The 19,411-nt window shown below is 41.6% G+C and overlaps 1 protein-coding gene across 1 annotated transcript in view; it reads left to right on the forward strand.

The window, feature by feature from the left end:
* Positions 1-7,370: 7,370 nt before the first annotated feature.
* Positions 7,371-19,411, forward strand: part of LOC149129278 (uncharacterized) — a 24,333-nt gene continuing 12,292 nt past the window's right edge. The window contains 1 exon segment of the mRNA XM_089346627.1: positions 7,371-8,197. Within this exon segment, the coding sequence (XP_089202753.1) occupies positions 8,190-8,197 (8 nt within the window). The 5' untranslated portion in view covers positions 7,371-8,189.

The following is a 19,411-nucleotide window of genomic DNA, read 5'->3' on the forward strand; positions in this document are numbered from 1 at the left end:
CGTACGCATACACACACAGAGTTCAATGAGGGAAATTACTGTATGGTTGTAAGACCAGCTATAAATAGTAGCTACATAACCCTCAAATACAGAAATAAGCAAAGATACTGAAACACACACATAGCATATGTGTGTGTGTATGTGTGTGTGTAACATAACACGTGTGTGCGTAACATAACACGTATGTGTGTGTGCACCCCCAGTTTGAAATTCACATAATGCAAGCTAATTATTCAGAAAATGTAACGCAGTGTCCATAACTTAACTCAGTACCCCAAAACCTCAAAAATTACGTGAGCAGAATAGTACCAACATATTACTGGTACTTAATATTTTCCAGTCTGGCGAGATGCTGTGTAAAGTTAGTCCAAATAGTACGTCATGGCTGGAATGTCTTGGCTTCTAGATTTGATGGATCAGGGCTGAGTTGGGGCTAAACTGCTATAACTAGACTAATACCAACCTGTCCCTCTGACAGGTACCATGACCACCACCACTATCACCAATGTCAACACCACGTTGCCAATTTCTACTCTGGCCACCTCCACAATTTAGTCAAATGCCTTGCCTTGGGCCCTTAATGGAATGAGAGCAGTGCCATGGTGAGGTAGGTATGTCTTGTATTTTATTTAGTGATCCTGAAGGAATGAAAAGTAAATCTGATTTCAGCAGAATTTGATCTCAGGGCACAGACAGCCAGAACAATTACTACAAAGTTGTCAATTTGCTACCATCATGGACTATTAGAAAAAGTAGCTAAACCTCACTCAAATCACACGCAGAACAACAAATTTGTAGCTAGCATTCACTGACTTGATCAACAAGCTTGGGGGAAATGACATGACAGCAACAACAACACCAACAATATCACACACACACACCACTACCACAGTCACCACCACAACCATCAAGGTTGACAATCCTTAACTTTATTCAAGATCACCTTTCTTAAACGAGACAATAAATGGAAACGCCTGGGGTAAACTGATACAGTGAAATGATCCTACCTCACCTAAGATGGCAGTCACGTTGTCCATCGATGTTATTCAAGATAATATTGGCTTACACACTCTGCTCTCTTATTCGGTTCTGCAACAATGAATTTCTAACCTGTTTCTTTATTTTGGGTTTTTTGCAAATATTTCAACAATTTCTATCCTGATTTGAAATGTCAGACTGAAGTTTGTAGAAGTAAACTGGTGAATTTCAAACTGGGGGTGCACACACACATACACTAACATACACACACATAGTGTTATGTTACACACACACACACGTTATGTTACACACACACATACACACACACATAAATGTGTTATGTTACACACACACACACATATGCTATATGTGTGTTTCAGTATATTTGCATATTTCTGTATTTGAGGGTTATGTAGCTACTATTTATAGCTGGTCTTACAACCATACAGAGATTTCCCTCACTCAACTCTGTGTGTGTGTATGCGTAGGTTGGTGATGTCCAGCAAAACTGACTTTGTAGACAGCTGCAAGATTATCCACCATCTTTCCAGCAGCAACATTCGGCCCCTGTTTTGAATTCCATATGTCTAACCCCCCCATTGACATGCTTACAAAATCAAAAAACAATGTATTGTCCATGAATTTCGTAAATCTTTTCTCTTGCTCAGAATTGAATCAACCACCCGCATAGTAAGTCTATGTATGTACATACGTAGTAAGTATATATATATACAAAGGTGTGTATATATAGATATATAAAATTATATTTATATTCATACACACACACACATATATATGTATGTATCAATATATAGATACCTGTCTATATCTATGTGCTTTTATGTATATATCTACATATGTACATGTGTGTGTGTGTGTGTGTGTGTGTGTAAGGTGAGCTGGCAGCAGAATCGTTAGCACACCAGGCAAAATGCTTGGTGCATTTCGTTCGACTTGATGTTCTGAGTTCTAATTCCAGCAAGGTTCACATTTAGGTTCAATGAACTCTGGGACTGATGTAATCAACTTAACCCTCTCCCATTTATTGCTGGCCTTGTGCCAAAATTTGAAACCAGTAAATATATACATGCATACAGGTAAGCCGTTTATGTTTATGCCTTGCCCCAATACAATCTGTTCCCTCACTTCCCCCACCACAACACACTATTCCAACTCCTTCCTTTCTTCCACCCATGATCATTCCCCCCCCCCTCTGCATGCTCCTCTCCCCCATCACATACGCTCACTCTCAATGCCCTCACAAACCTACCCTGGCCCCCTGAGCTGCCCCTATATCCCTCACCATCACCTGCTACATTCTTCATATCTCCATCTGTCTCTCTTCATACTCTCATGAATCACCCCTACCCCTTGATCTCCTCTGTCCACTCACCCTGTCCAATCCTTGGTATGTCCTTCATTTCATTTATATTCTCTCCCGCTGTCCCTTAAGAATATGTCCCATCACACATCTCCCCTGCCATTTATTTCTCTCAATCTTTCAAACGGGGACAGCCAAGTATCTCCTACAATATGACCCCTAACTCTAACCTGCTCCCTATTATACATTCACCTCTCAACTGGCACAAACCCATCTCCCTCAGTGCTACTCATCCCTTCCTGTTGAGACGTCTTCATCTTGCAAGTGACTCGGTGGAGCCATGTTAAAGGCACTTCTATGAAGTGGTTGGCATCTGGAAGGGTATCCAGCCATAGAAACCAATGCAATGTGGCTAACACAGCCTGGTGCAGTCCTATGGCAAACTGTCCACCCCCATAGCAGAACAGAAAGTGGACTTTTCATACACACACACACACACACATTCATACATACATGCATACAGACGGACCGATCACGTGACCGACAAGACTATCCAATGTTGCTACACATCACTGGTCACAATTCACTTTGCACGGTTTTAGCTATCGAATGACCCCCACCCCTCGGGCTAGGCAAGCAAACCATCCCTCTCCACGCCACCGATTTTATCCAACGGAAAGGCAAACTGGAGCAATGTGAAATAAAGTGTCTTGCCCAAGGACACAACACACAGCCCACTCTGGGAATCGAACTCACTATCTCATGATTGTGGAACCGATGCTCTGACTACTGAGCCATGCATCTGGACATACACACACACACATATAAATGTGTGTGTGTGTGTGTGTACAGGAGAGTCTCTCTAATGTGGATCCAACAGAGGGACCAGCAATCCGAATAGACAGCAGCATGGTAGATAAAACCACGAGACGTATGAAGACCAGGAAAGCCCCTGGCCCCTCAAGAATCACCACTGAAATGCTTAAAGTATCTGGTGGTGTGGCATATGGCAGCCCTTAAATGATGATGATGCACACACACACACACACACACACACATAATTATACATATCTATGCAGACAGGTATATATAGCCCAGTGGAGGGGGGCTTCTCACAAGCATTTCCTGTAAGGAGAATTCCCTTCCTGAGAGAATCTACACAGCAAAGGTCTTTGCATGTCTGTGTACAGAAACCTATTAAATATAATACATCTTTAAACAGAACACATATTTCAATCAACACTCTTTAGTCAATGTTGAGTTAATGAATTCCTGTGAAACTTTTGCATCTGTCAGAAACTGTTTTCCTGTTCTGTTGAAATGTCTTGACATCACTTGGGTGCCATGAACTATGCATACGGATTCAATGTCCTTCGCAAAAACACTTTTATGTCTTTCATAACCCAGTTGTACACAAACACACACACATATCTTTTATCTCTTACTTGCTTCACCCGTTTGACTGCGGCCATGCTGGGGCACAGCCTTGAAGAATTTTTAGTCAAAGAAATCAACCACCACAATTTATTCCTTATTCTATCGGTCTCTTTAGGGTTCATGTTTCCCTTAATTTTCCAAATTGCAAGAGTAATTTATAGATGCCTTTTATGTGTATCTAGAGCCATTTATTTATGATCCCTTCGAAAACCCTCATTAAATTAGATTATTTCATTTTCAGTTTCCTTTAGGTTTTATGTGTTCTTTTATACGACCAGCCTATATATGTATGTGTATATATATGTATATATATATATATACATATATATATATATATATATATATATATATATATATTTATATTTCACACACACACATGTATATATGTATGCATTCATATATATATATATATATATATATATATATATATTAGCAGAGATACCCAGCGTTGCCCATGTTACATGCAATTGAAGAATGAGACTTTTCTGTTATATTTTCTGTAAGGAACTGGAATACCTATGATTCGAATTTCATCAAAATTGCAGATGAGGGTTCTTTCCCTCTTTACACACCATAAAAAATTCTAATCATGCCACATATTTCCCATACTACTGATCTTTATGCACAGATTCCAAAATTCCAGTCTTATGGAACATATAAAAAGTATTTTGCTCATGGAGCTCTAAAATGTGGGAATTAAGGTCCCTATTGGGGGTAGGTGTGTTAATGTCAACCAGAGAAATTGAATTGTTGGGAATGTTTTTAACTTGGGTCTTATAGTATTGCTCCTGAACATCTGCCACATATAAAAACTAACTTCCTAGTTAACCTACCTTTGATATTGCTGCACATCTTATGTGTCCATAGCTTCCACTGGGTACATCTTATAAAGTTTCTACCTACGCCTTTTCTACAGATCGAGCAGCGCCATCTACCTGAAGGGCTTTGTGGTTTTGTCTACCTTCCTACTTATTAGGACTTTGGTTTTAGCTAGGTTGACTCTAAGGCCCTTCGATTCTAATCCTTGCTTCCACACCTGAAACTTCTCCTCTAGTTCTGATAGTGACCCAGCAATTAGTGCAAGGTCATCAGCATAGAGGAGCTCCCACGGGCATCCCCTCTTGAATTCCTCTGTTATCGCCTGGAGGACTATTGTAAATAGGAGGGGCCTGAGGACTCAACCTTGGTGGACTCCTACCTCTACCCGGAATTCTTCACTGTACTCGTTGCCAACCCTCACCTTACTGACAGCGTCTCTGTACATGGCTCGCACAGCTCTCACTAACCATTCTTCTATCCCTCGTCTCCTCAATGACCACCAGATAAGGGATCGGGGGACCCTGTCAAAGGCTTTCTCCATGTCAACAAAAGTTAGGTACAGAGGTTTATCTTTGGCTAGGTATTTCTCCTGCAACTGTCTTACCAGAAATATAGCATCAGTGTTACTTTTCCCTGGCACGAACCCAAACTGCATCTCATCTAAAGTGACTCGTTCCCTAATTAGTTGTCACGATATACCTCAAGTCTTTGTTCCTCACAGCACATAACATTGGCAAACTTTTTCTCTTCTGCTTCCCCTCTGGCTAAATAAACCTGTCGCTTAGCTTCCCTTCTAGCAGTCTGATGCAATTCCCTGCTACCACCGTTCTTCCAGTCCTTCCAAGCCTGTTTCTTTTCCCTAATGTCTCTGTCAATAACATTGTTCCATCACTACATTATATTGGGTCGAGAGGGGACTTTGCACCATCCACAGATCTGGTCAGTGGCCCTCAGCAGGTTGTCCTGTTGAAACCTCCAGTTGTCTTCTACATCATGTGAAGCTATATCCCCCTCTATTTCGTCAAAGGCTTTGAATAATAAGTCTCTAAATCTCTGTCCATTCGCAGGATCTTTGAGCTTCCAGACCCTTCTCCTCCATGCTGGTCGTCTTCTGGGCAACCACTTAGCTCTAATCCTGAAGTCACTAACTACTAGTCTATGTTGTGGGGTACATTCTTTGCCAGGAAAGGTTTGGGCTTTTATAAGCAGCCATCTTTCCCTTTTCCTGGTGAGGATGTAGTCGATTTGGCTAGTGTGTCTGCCAGAACGGTAGGTGACTAGGTGACTGGCAGGTTTCCTGAAGTTAGTATTGCAAACCATAAGGTCATTTGCATCACAGAACTCCAGCAGCCTGGTTCCCTCTTCATTGCGTGAACCAAAACCATAGCCTCCATGTACGCCATAAAAGCCCCCTGAATGTTGTCCAACATGCCCATTGAAGTCACCAGCCACAAAGAAAAGGTCCCTGTCATTCGTGGACAAGGTAGTCTGCAGGAGGGTGTCATAAAATTGGTCTTTCTGTCCGTTGGGTAGCCTGGGCTGAGGGGCATAGGCCGAGATAATGGTTGCTAACTCATGGTGAAGGACTAATCTAATCTTAAGTATTCTATCGCATACTCTAACCACCTCGATTACCTTATCCACCCATTTCTCTGCAAGAAGTATACCCACGCCGCCGACCCCGTCTGTGTTCCCTGCCCAGAAAATCTTGTACCTGTGTTCTTTGCCTGTGAGGAACCTAGTGGAACCTCCTCTCCACCTTACTTCTTGGAGGCAGCAGATATTGACACATCTCCGTTCAAGCATCTCAACAATCTCCCCAGACCTACCTTTCAGTGTGCCGACGTTGAGAGTGCCAACCCTGAGGGTGTGGGAGGTATGGGCCTGTGAGACCCTGGGGCGGGGAACAGCAGCGTCACGTACCTTAAAAGAAAGCTTGCATTTTGCAGAATTCATAAACAATCAGTAGCATTCATTTCAACCTGCATCTACTACACTATCGTATTTTGCACCATATGATCGCTACCTTACATAGGAGATGAACCCTAAGTGGGGGTAGGGGGGAATGGCGTGAAGCCTTTAGAAGTGTTTATGGGAGACAGCCAAGTACTTACGGTACTGGTGGAGAAGGTAGGAACTTCCGGTACTGGTGGGGGGGTGAGAGGGCGGGTGCACGACAGCCATTGCTGCAAAGGTATTTAGGTCTAGTGGGGGAATTTGGGGTGCGCGCGCTAGTTTTATAGCCCTGGCGAAGCAAGGGGTTAATCGAAAGAGGAGGAGAAAAGAGAGAGAGAGAGTGGGATCGAGAGAGACAGACTAAAGGAGAGAGGGTTAGGCCAGAGCACGAGGGCAATAGAGAGATACTCTTTTGGGATTTATGTCTCATAGAGACAGTAAGTGGTAGAAATATAGAATTGAGAAATAAGAGTTTTCGGTCAGCTAATCTAAGGCAGAGATAAGTGACTATGTGATAAAAATTAAAATTGAATAACTTGAATATCTGAGTGAATTTGACGACATTGTTATGGACAACTGAAATGAATTTGACGACATTATAATGAGACGGACAGAATAGTGGAAGCACTAAGTAAGGTTGGAAGCACTAATATATATATATATATATATATATATATATATATATATATATATATATATATGTATATATATATACATACATACATATATATGTATATAAATTGCATATGTATGTATTTATATATGTGTGTGTGTGTGTGTGTGTGTGTGTGTATCTAAATATGTATATCTGTATACATATATACTATTGTTTTATTCTTTTACTCATTTCAGCCATGCAGCTGTGGTTATGCTGGAGCACCACCATATATACACACACACACAAATAGATATATTTATACATTGACAGATAGACAGACAGACAGACAGACAGACAGACTGAGTTTCTTATTTAAAAGCAATTTCCAAAGTCTTCTCCTTTCTTTGGTGGGGTGGAGGGTGTATCAGATTTCTTTTCATGCAGTCTTCTCGTCTTCCCAAGTCTTCATGGGTGTGTTGCATACCCACACACACACACACATGCACACGCAGCTGTTTGCACACACTCATACATATATGCACACACATTGATGCATATACACATGAATAGAAATTGCAAAAGGTCAAAATAATAAACAAATTAAATACACGAAAAGGAAAAAAAAAAAACTGGTTGTTGTGCATTATTAAATGAAATGATTAATACTTGTTGAATAGAAGAAACATCAGGTGAGATTTTATTTGAAATGATCAGTTTTGGGTCAGGCCACAATGACGCCTGTGTCTATGTCTAAGTAAAAGTGTGTGTGTGTGTGCAGATGTGCTTGGGCACACATTTACTTGTACAGAAAGACTGACGTCACTGTGATCTAACCCGAAAACAATCATTTGAAATAAAACTCACCTGATGTTTTCTCTCTTCAAAAAGATTTAGTCATTTAGTCACTCAATAAAGCACAACCTATTTTCTCTGTTTATGTGTTTGCTTTTGCAAGATTCTTCATGCTTCTGCCCCAGTCAACCGAAAACAGGTAGACACCCTACCATCACCCCATGGCCAAGAATACCCTTATGGACAGATGGAAAAGGTGGATCAGAGGCATAAGGACTCCAGAAAACTATGACCAGGTGAGAAAATGTTACATGATAGTTGCTAGTACCAAAGTTATTCTAAAGTATCAAATGTTTGAGTTCAATGAAAAAATATATGCCTAGGAAGAGGGCATGTGGCCAACCTCTTTATGGTATGGTGGGATAAGAGATTCCAAGAACGCTCTGCAGAGAACTCCATAATCCTAACCATGTATTCTCGCTATGTTAATGATTTCAAGAAAGTAGTAAAAACACTTCCACAAGATAACATCTATGAACTAGAAGCAAGCACCATGAAGAGCATCCAGCAAATAGCTAATCCCATCTAACAGGGTGTTAACGAACAATAGATTACCCTAATAAGCACCCCAACTACAAACTACATGTTTTGGACACTCAACTGTAGATGGAAACTAGAAATAGCAAAGTTCAGATTCTCCATTCATACTATGCCAAACCCATGGCCTCCAGATCCCTGTGCCACAGAATACAACAAATGTGGATGATACTAAGTTCAATATCCTGATATCGGACTTGATAAGGGTTATGAGAAAGGAGTCCTAAATGTGTGACCCAACGGAATTGAAGAGACACATACAGTACTTCATCTACTGCTTGCAGTTCTCCAGGGACAGTCAAAGAGAAAGGATCAGGGTGGACAAAGGAGCCGTGACAAAACTCAAGACCATCATAGAGAATGATGCAAATGGGATCTGCCTGCTAGACAAGAGTAAATCATGGCATAGTATAGAAGGGACGAAGAGGAAGATAGGGAAGGCCAGCTCATGGTATGATGGCCAAACGTACCAAAACATCATGTTCATCAATGCTAGCCTTGGAGGAGAACTAACATATTAATTTAGAAAAACCTCGGGTAAATTGAATCCACTGACTGAAGCAGGAAGAAAGGCCAGGAACTGCCATAAAATCCATTCGAAAGAACTCTCTGTACTGACAGGAACTGTATATTGTGTAGGTTATGACCAGATATAAACAGCAAAACTAGGAATACAATTTATAGTGGTGTACAGAGGGATGGTGCAGAATCATGATAAGAATATAAAGAATGTGGTTGTCCAACTGTTTCCACCAATGTCCAGCCCCATTTGAACTGGTGATGCTAGTGCTTGACTATGTCGTATGATGGTGCATCGTCACCATAAACTTCTTTCATCTCATCAAAAGTCTCATTTGGTGTACAACCTTTCAAGTATAAAGAACCTGATCATTGATCTGCATTCAACTGCCTCCATTATAACTGCTTAGTGCACTTCAGCAGCCAAAAAAGACAAACGAATTCTAGTGGAAAGCTGCAATTTACAATGTGACGTGTAGAGACATGTAGGATTCTACCTGTACAAGTTCTGTTTCCTGCAATAACTGGAAGTGGGTGGGTGATAGGACATCGTTAATGAACACCCCTCATTTTTTTGTTAAGCCTTGTAGTTATTCCATCGATCCCTCCATGTAGCACCTTCTTTCTCACTCCCTCATTATATGTCCTCCTCCCTCTCTCATTCTACTCTCTTTGTCTCTCTCTTTCATCTCCTATGTTTAATGTCAGAGGGAGATTTGGACGTTATTTCTAACAAGCTGAGTCACACTATAGATATTTCCTTCAGACATTACCCAGTATAATGTGTGATTTAAAGGGATTTGACTGCTATTTCTACAAGAGAAAATATCAATACAACTATATATACAGATATACAAGAAGCGACTCCCTGTCCTCAAAACGAATAGATTTTTTTCCTGACTTATGGAGAAAGCCAGAAATGTTAAGGGGAGGGGTTAAATCAACATTTACTAAAAGTGATCTAGCTACTAGACAGAGATCCTGTATGACCTTATAGGAAAGTGGGTTATCCATCATTAGATGTATACCTGACTTTCCTATATAATATTAAGAATATAACGGAATGCTGAACTCCGGACTATCAACCTAAACAACATTTATTCAGGTGGTAAATATATATATCTTTAGCTCTTGTTTATTGTTACAGCTTCTGTGTGTGTGAGCATAGTTGTTGGGACATTGTTATGTAGATGTAAGCGAGCTGTCGAGTGTAACTCCGAAAGATGGAGAGTGACAGCTAAACACGTCCATGCTCTATTGCTGGCCAGCAAGAAAGAGACTGTCTCCAGGTTGGAATGTTGGAGACACTGCTTGACACGTCCATGCTCATGGCCGGCCGACCGAGAAAGAGATAGAATAGAAGCGGGAACGCTTGGTTGTTTAATTCCACGCATGCGCACGGCGTTACTACAGGGCTACCTTGCCAGTGCGGAAACGCACGATAATATGAAATCTGTTAGAACGCCTGAGGCAGGATGGCCACTGAAAACCACCCACAAGATGTAGCACAAAACACACACAAAGAAAAATGAAAGAAATGAAATGTACACTCGTGTGATACATGCATGCAATGTACAAATGAAATGACAATGACAAAACAACCATGATGACAACTGTCCAGGAAACTGGAATCACGCAATGTAAAAGTCTGATTGTTTGTTTTCCCTGAAAGGAAAGAAAATATATGAGTGCACTAGTGTGTGTGTAAGTGAAAACACAGAACAAGTGAAAGTGTCTGTAGAGAAAAAATCCAGTTCGTACAAGAGTCCCACAAGGAGATAGAATGTCCTGTTGAAACTTGGCGACGTCGGGAGGAATGCTTGTAGTTGGTAGTAGTAATTGTTGTCGTCACGGTGGTAATCTTGGTTGAACGAAGCTGGTGGTGAAAAGGCTGTTCGTTGATGATGGTTGAAGAGGTGCGCTTTTTACAGACGGTCGACAGACAAATCTCTGTACGGCCATTAGCGAAAACCTCGAAGAAAAATTTTCTTAACCCAAGATGAAAGAACGACCGTGCGAACTCAAAAGGACAAATGGTGACGAATGGAAAAACAGAGGACTCCTTTTATTTAAACGTGTCACACGGTCGAATACAAAATATATATCAATGATGATATACAAATAATGTTATACTTCGATAACATAGATTTCGTAAATACCAGTAATGAGACGATAGAAAAGACAACCGTATGAAATGAATAACAAGAGTTATTTAGTGTGGCATAAAAGATGTATGTGTATGTGAGAGTGTGAATGCGACATATAAGAACATAATAAAAGACAGGCCGTCTATATGTATGTGAGATATCACAGCAGATAGAAAGTCAGAACACGTGAGAGTTTTATACCAAGTTTTTTTTTTAAGTACACAATTGGAAAGTCGCAGGCTGTAATTCTTGTCTGTTTATCGTGAGTGGAAAAATCCACTCTAACAGAGGCGAGATAAAAACCGCGCTTGTTGATGTTGGTAATACGTAATTCAGTTTCCATGGCCGTATTTGTTCTTTAGTCGGGGTTCACCAGTTATAGGTTGGTATTGTAGCTCAGCGGGCTGCGTGTTCGAATCACGTCGGGGGTCACCAGTATTGGAAAGTTGGTTATACATCATTAGATGTATACCTGACTTTCCTATATAAAATTTAAAATATAACGGAACGCTGAACTCCGGACTATCAACCTAAACAACATTCATTCAGGTGGTAAATATATATATCTTTAGCTCTTGTTTGTTGTTACAGCTTCTGTGTGTGTGAGCATAGTTGTTGGGACGTTGTTATGTAGATGTAAGCAAGCTGTTGAGCGTAAGTCTGAAAGATGGAGAGTGACAGCTAAACACGTCCATGCTCTATTGCTGGCCAGCAAGAGACTGTCTCCAGGTTGGAATGTTGGAGACACTGCTTGACACGTCCATGCTCATGGCCGGCCGACCGAGAAAGAGATAGAATAGAAGCGGGAACGCTTGGTTGTTTAATTCCACGCATGCGTGAGACGTTACTACAACCTCATATATACATGCATTAGAAAGTACACTGTAATTAGAGCTTTAATTGGCTGGTAATTCCAACGAGCCTTCGTACAATGCAGATACATTCTTCAGACCTAACACAGCATGATGTGTGATTTTAGGAAATTTGACTGCTATTTCTAGAAGCATATATATTAATATAACTATATATGATATATATTATTGTAGTTATAGTATGTGTGTGTGTATGTTCATAAGACAGCGTGTTGGCAGAATCCCTCACATGTCAGAGGAAATGCTTGCAGCCATTTTGTACAGTTTCACATTGTGAGTTCAAATTCTGGTGAGGGTAACTTTGCATCTGATTGTTCCATGGTCATGAATTGAGCACAAATCATGTAATAGGGTCAATGTAATCGATTAGCTGCCCACAATAATTGCAGGCCTTGTGCTAAAAGTAAAATGAGAATTATTACGTAAATAAATGAATAGAAAGATGGAGAGGGAGAGAGTGAGTGATGTTACACTGTGTGTGTGTGTGTGTGTGTGTGTGTGTGTGTGTGTGTGTGTGTGTATAAGCCAGTGAGGTGAAAGAATCGTTCACACGCAGGGTCGATGGAGTCGATTAGCTGCCTCTACTAGAATTCCAGGCCTTGTGCCAAGAGACAAAGAATAATCACATGTGTATGGTAGAAAATGGTGCCCTGGGACTGAATGTCTATACGGGGGAGGGTTGCAAGGAAGGTATCTGATTCCAAATGCTGTTAAGAAGAGCTGATAATAGACAGACAGGTAATTCTGTGATTCAAGGAGACTTGACTGCTATTTCTTGCAGAAGGCCTAGTGTCCATTAAGCATTGATACATGAGATATTTAAATATTTTTCTTTCTGCTTCTTTCTATATTTTGTCCATGCTGGAGTTCTGATTTAAGCATCCCATATAATCACTCCTAACAGTTTTGTTTTTTCAATTTCCAGGAAATTTTGTTTTAATTTTTTGAAATTTAAAACAATCTTTTAAAATTTTTTCTTTAAAATGCAGATTTAGAAAATGGACAGTCTGGACTTTGTGCTTAAACCCCAGCAAAAGATCATTAAATGAATTTATTGAGAGAAATATGATGAAAGCATCAATACATGAAAGTGTTAAAAATAACAGCTAAATAGCACTTAAAAAACACAAAAACAATCTTTCCTTTTCACTTTTGCATAACTGTATCAATTTCTGTGTTGAGAACAAATTCACAAAACTCTTCTGAAAATTCCAGAAAATAATAAAGTTATGAGGGGTTGTATGGAGTGTTTACTTCAAAATTGCCCCTTCTCTTTCTTCATATATGTTTGCTAAAGTCTTGCTGTTGTTTCTAGCATATCAAGTGCTGCAGTTAAATGGACCTGTTGTTCATTTGTTGAAAGACAGCCATAGAATTTATAAACTGCAATTAATTTCAGTAGGCTGGAGGGGCATTTGGCTGCTGTTTCTAACAGATCTAGCTCTCATGTACAATTCAACTGTCACTGGTCACATACATAAATATGTATAAAGTTATGTTAAGACACTATGGTGTTATTGGAAGGGGATTTGGCTGCTATTTCTAACAGATCCTACATTCATTAACCTTTTATACATCATGAATTTAATTTTCTTTTCTGGGTCTTGATGGTTGTGGTGGTGACTGTGGTAGTGGTGTGTGTGTGTGTGTGTGTGTGTATGCTTGTGAGTGTGATATTGTTGGTGTTGTTGTTGCTGTCATGTCATTTCCCCCAAGCTTGTTGATCAAGTCAGTGAATGCCAGCTAGAAATTTATTGCTCCACGTGTGATTTGGGTGAGGTTTAGCTACTTTCTCTAATAGTCCATGCTAGTGGTGGTGAACGGATATGTTCATCTAAGTTAAATGAACGGATATGTTCATCTAAGGATACACTATTTTAGGTAGTTTATAGTAGATTTCTAATTCTCAAGTGAAATTAATTGTTGGTTTTTTGTAAACTTAATTTTTTAAAAGCCTAGCAAGGGAGAAGGGCCCTGCCAATGGCCCTTTATTTTTCCAGGGTCTGTGAGAGTGGTGAATGGAAGAAAGACATTCTCAAAACAAGAGACCTAACATGAATGCATACAACAGAGAAATCCTCTGCTAAAAGCATCCCAAGGGCCAGGTGATGGTGTTGAAAAAGGTGATAGATTAAGTCTGCAACCCAGGGAGGCAACAAAAAAGATTTGAACTCAGATCACAAAACAACCACATTACATACCCAAGATGCAGATAAGATAGAGATTTTTTATTTATTTACGGCCTCAAACATCTCATAATACCTTGCGCTTTAGTTTTGCCCCCTATTATTTATCTTGTTTCTCTCCATGAAATTCAATTGAATTCAGTTGTTGTCTTAAATTCATGCTTATTCATTTTCTAAGCTTCCTAAATTCATGCTACGTTATATTCTAATCACCCAGAATTCATTGCTCTTTTAAAAAATTACGATTTATGCATTGTTGTCTCTCAAATATTTAAAATCTACAATTAAGAGCCCTATCTACTCGCTGGCGGTACCTACCCACCACTACCCATTTTCCTTTATTCAAAAATTCTTATCGCTCCTTAAAATTATGGCTTTTAAGTGTTGATTTCTCAGCCCAAGAATTACAGCGTGATGTGCTGCTTGACTGGTCCCCCCTCTCTCTCTCTCTCTCTCTTTATATATATATATATGATGATGATGATGATGATCTTTTCTCCCGCCATGCCTCTGTCTACCCCTCCATCCTCTCTCTCCTTCGTAGTTTTCCTTAAGGTCTTCAGGTTCTGGCTATATATAAATGAGAAACCCATTCTAAATTATCTCGCTGACATACTACGACGAAATACCCAAGATGCAGATAAGATAGAGATTTTTTTAATTTATTTACGGCCTCAAACATCTCATAATACCTTGCGCTTTAGTTTTGCCCCCTATTATTTATCTTGTTTCTCTCCATGAAATTCAATTGAATTCAGTTGTTGTCTTAAATTCATGCTTATTCATTTTCTAAGCTTCCTAAATTCATGCTACGTTATATTCTAATCACCCAGAATTCATTGCTCTTTTAAAAAATTACGATTTATGCATTGTTGTCTCTCAAATATTTAAAATCTACAATTAAGAGCCCTATCTACTCGCTGGCGGTACCTACCCACCACTACCCATTTTCCTTTATTCAAAAATTCTTATCGCTCCTTAAAATTATGGCTTTTAAGTGTTGATTTCTCAGCCCAAGAATTACAGCGTGATGTGCTGCTTGACTGGTCCCCCCCCTCTCTCTCTCTCTCTCTTTATATATATATATGATGATGATGATGATGATCTTTTCTCCCGCCATGCCTCTGTCTACCCCTCCATCCTCTCTCTCCTTCGTAGTTTTCCTTAAGGTCTTCAGGTTCTGGCTATATATAAATGAGAAACCCATTCTAAATTATCTCGCTGACATACTACGACGAAATACCCAAGATGCAGATAAGATAGAGATTTTTTTTTTTATTTACGGCCTCAAACATCTCATAATACCTTGCGCTTTAGTTTTGCCCCCTATTATTTATCTTGTTTCTCTCCATGAAATTCAATTGAATTCAGTTGTTGTCTTAAATTCATGCTTATTCATTTTCTAAGCTTCCTAAATTCATGCTACGTTATATTCTAATCACCCAGAATTCATTGCTCTTTTAAAAAATTACGATTTATGCATTGTTGTCTCTCAAATATTTAAAATCTACAATTAAGAGCCCTATCTACTCGCTGGCGGTAACCCGCCCTCCCACCCCCTCCACCGGAAGTTCATTCCTCTGTCATCCCACCCCCTCCACCGGAAGTTCATTCCTCTGTCATCCCACCCCCTCCACCGGAAGTTCATTCCTCTGTCATCCCACCCCCTCCACCGGAAGTTCATTCCTCTGCCATCCCACCCCCTCCACCGGAAGTTCATTTCTCTGTCATCCCACCCCCTCCACCGGAATTTCATTCCTCTGTCATCCCGCCCCCTCCACCGGAAGTTCATTCCTCTGTCATCCTGTCAACCTCGGCTGTCTCCCGGAACCCATCTAGTGGCCTTGGCCATCCTCTCCCCTACCTTTGGGTAGCGCATTAAGGTTGAGAAATGTTTGCAGGTTGTAGGTACTGTTTTGCTTATGAATTCTTCCAATTGCAAGTTTTCTTTTCAGGTACACGACACTGCTTTTCCCCTTCCCAGGCTACAGGCCCACACCCCCAACACCCATACTGTTAGGATTGGCACTCTCAACGTCGGTACGCTGAAAGGTAGATCTGGTGAAATTGTTGAGATGCTTGAACGGAGACGCGTAGATATGTGCTGCATCCAGGAAGTAAGATGGAGAGGAGGTTCTGCAAGGTTCCTCACAGGCAAAGAACACAGGTACAAGATTTTCTGGGCAGGGAACACTGACGGGGTCGGGGGCGTAGGAATACTTCTAGCGGAGAAATGGGTGGATAAGGTAATCGAGGTCGTTAGAGTAAGTGACAGAGTACTTAAGATCAGACTAGTGCTTCATCATAGATTAGCTACTGTCATCTCAGCCTATGCACCTCAACCTGGGCTACCAGATGGTCTGAAAGACCAATTCTATGACACCCTCTTGCAAACTACCTCGTCGACGAGTGACAGGGACCTTCTCTTTGTGGCTGGAGACTTCAACGGTCATGTCGGACGTCGTGCTGGGGGCTTCCATGGCATACATGGAGGCTATGGCTTCGGTTCCCGCAACGAGGAGGGAACCAGACTGCTGGAGTTCTGTGATGCAACCAATCTTATGGTCTGCAATACCAACTTCAGGAAACCTGCCAGTCACCTAGTCACCTACCGCTCCGGCAGACACTCTAGCCAAATCGACTACATCCTCGCCAGAAATAGGGAAAGAGGGCGGCTTATAAATGCCAAAACCTACCCTGGCGAAGAATGTACCCCACAACATAGATTAGTAGTTAGCGACTTTGGGATTAAGGCAAAATGGGTGCCCAGAATTAGACAGGCTTGGAGAAGAAGGGTGTGGAAGCTTAAAGACCCTGCAAACGGACAGAGACTTAGAGACAAGTTACTTGAAGCATTTAACGAAATAGAAGGGGATATAGCATCATACAACGTGGAAGACAATTGGAGATTTCTGCGGGACAACCTGTTGAAAGCCACCGACCAGATTTGTGGGTGGTGTAAGGTCCCCTCCCGACCCAGAGTAACGTGGTGGTGGAACAAGGAGGTAGACAGGGCTATTAGACAAAAGAAACAAGCTTGGAAGGACTGGAAGAACGGTGGTAGCAGGGAATTGTACCAATGTGCCAGAAGGGAGGCTAGGCGACAGGTTTATTTAGCCAGAGGGGAAGCAGATAAGGAAAGATTTGCCAATGTTCTGCGCCGTGAGGACCAAAGACTCGAGGTATTTCGTGTTGCAAGACAGTGTAGGAGAGAGAATAGTGATGTTGTAGGAGAGAAATGTGTTCGCATGGATGATGGTACGCTTGCATTAAATGAGGATGCAAAGAAAGAGGTCTGGAGATGCCACTACGATAGATTGCTTAATAAAGAGAATGAATGGGAGAAAGAGAGCCTGCCTTATGTCGACCCAATAGAGGGACCAGCTATCCGAGTTGATAGTACCAGGGTAGATAAAGCAATTAAGAGTATGAAGACCGGGAAAGCCCCCGGCCCATCAGGAATCACTGCAGAGATGCTCAAAATATCTGGCAGTGTTGGCTATAGCCTAGTCACCCGTATTACGAACCAGGTGATACACGAAGGAGTCATACCCTATGACTGGTGTAGCAGCATCATAGTCAACTGCTACAAAGGTAAAGGGGACGCTTTAGATACAAATAATTACAGAGGCATCAAGCTGTTAGATCAGGTTATGAAAGTTACAGAGAGGGTCATAGCCCAACTAATTAGGGAGCGAATCAATTTAGATGAGATGCAGTTTGGGTTCGTGCCAGGTAAAAGCACTACTGATGCCTTATTTCTAGTGAGACAGTTGCAAGAGAAATACCTAGCTAAGGATAAACCTCTGTACCTGGCTTTCGTTGACATGGAGAAAGCCTTTGACAGGGTCCCCCGATCCCTTATCTGGTGGTCAATGAGGAAACTTGGGATAGAAGAATGGTTAGTGAGAGCTGTGCGAGCCATGTACAGAGATGCTGCCAGTAAGGTGAGGGTTGGAAATGAGTACAGCAATGAATTCCGGGTAGAGGTTGGGGTCCACCAAGGTTCCGTCCTCAGCCCCCTATTATTTACCATAGTCCTCCAGGCAATCACAGAGGAGTTCAAGACAGGTTGCCCCTGGGAGCTCCTCTATGCTGATGACCTTGCCCTAATTGCGGAGTCACTATCAGAACTAGAGGAGAAGTTTCAGGTGTGGAAGCAAGGTCTAGAATTGAAGGGCCTTAGAGTCAACCTAGCTAAAACCAAAATCCTAATAAGTAGGAAGGTAGATAAAACACAAACCCCTTCAGGTAGATGGCCCTGCTCAGTATGTAGAAAAGGAGTAGGTAGTAACTCTATAAGATGTACCTGGTGCAAGCTATGGACACATAAGAGGTGCAGCAACATCAAAGGCAGGTTAACTAGCAAGTTAGTTTTTGTTTGTGGCAGATGTTCAGGTGCAATAAAGACTGCAAACAAACAGGAAACAACTTCTATCTCATTCCAGGGTGAAAAACTAGAGGTAGTCGATAGCTTCCGCTATCTGGGCGACCAAGTTAGTAGTGGGGGTGGGTGCGCTGAAAGTGTAGCTGCTAGAATAAGAATAGCCTGGGCAAAGTTTAGAGAGCTCTTACCCCTGCTGGCGACAAAGGGACTCTCACTCAGAGTAAAAGGCAGACTGTATGACGCATGCGTACGAACAACCATGCTACATGGCAGTGAAACATGGGCTGTAACTGCTGAGGACATACGTAAGCTCGCAAGGAATGAAGCCAGTATGCTCCGTTGGATGTGTAATGTCAATGTGAATACCCGTCAGAGTGTAAGTATCTTGAGAGAAAAGCTGAACATTAGAAGCATCAGTTGTGGCGTGCAAGAGAGACGATTGCGCTGGTATGGACATGTGGTGAGAATGGAGGAGGATAGCTGCGTGAAAAAGTGCCACACCCTAACAGTTGAGGGAACCCGTGGAAGAGGTAGGCCCAGGAAGACCTGGGCTGAGGTGGTGAGGCAAGACCTTCGTACATTGGGCCTCACCGAGGCGATGACTACGGACCGAGACCTTTGGAAATGGGCTGTGCGTGAGAAGACCCGGCAAGCCAAGTAAGATCGTTGCCAGTGCCCCTGGACTGGTTCTTGTGCGGGTGGCACATGAGATGCACCATTTTGAGCGTGGCCGTTGCCAGTACCGCCTGACTGGCTCCTGTAGGATTTTCGAGCGAGATCGTTGCCAGTGCCCCTGGACTGG

This window comes from Octopus bimaculoides, unplaced genomic scaffold (genome assembly GCF_046866305.1).
Source record: "Octopus bimaculoides isolate indiv1 unplaced genomic scaffold, ASM4686630v1 contig82, whole genome shotgun sequence".
Taxonomy (NCBI): domain Eukaryota; kingdom Metazoa; phylum Mollusca; class Cephalopoda; order Octopoda; family Octopodidae; genus Octopus; species Octopus bimaculoides.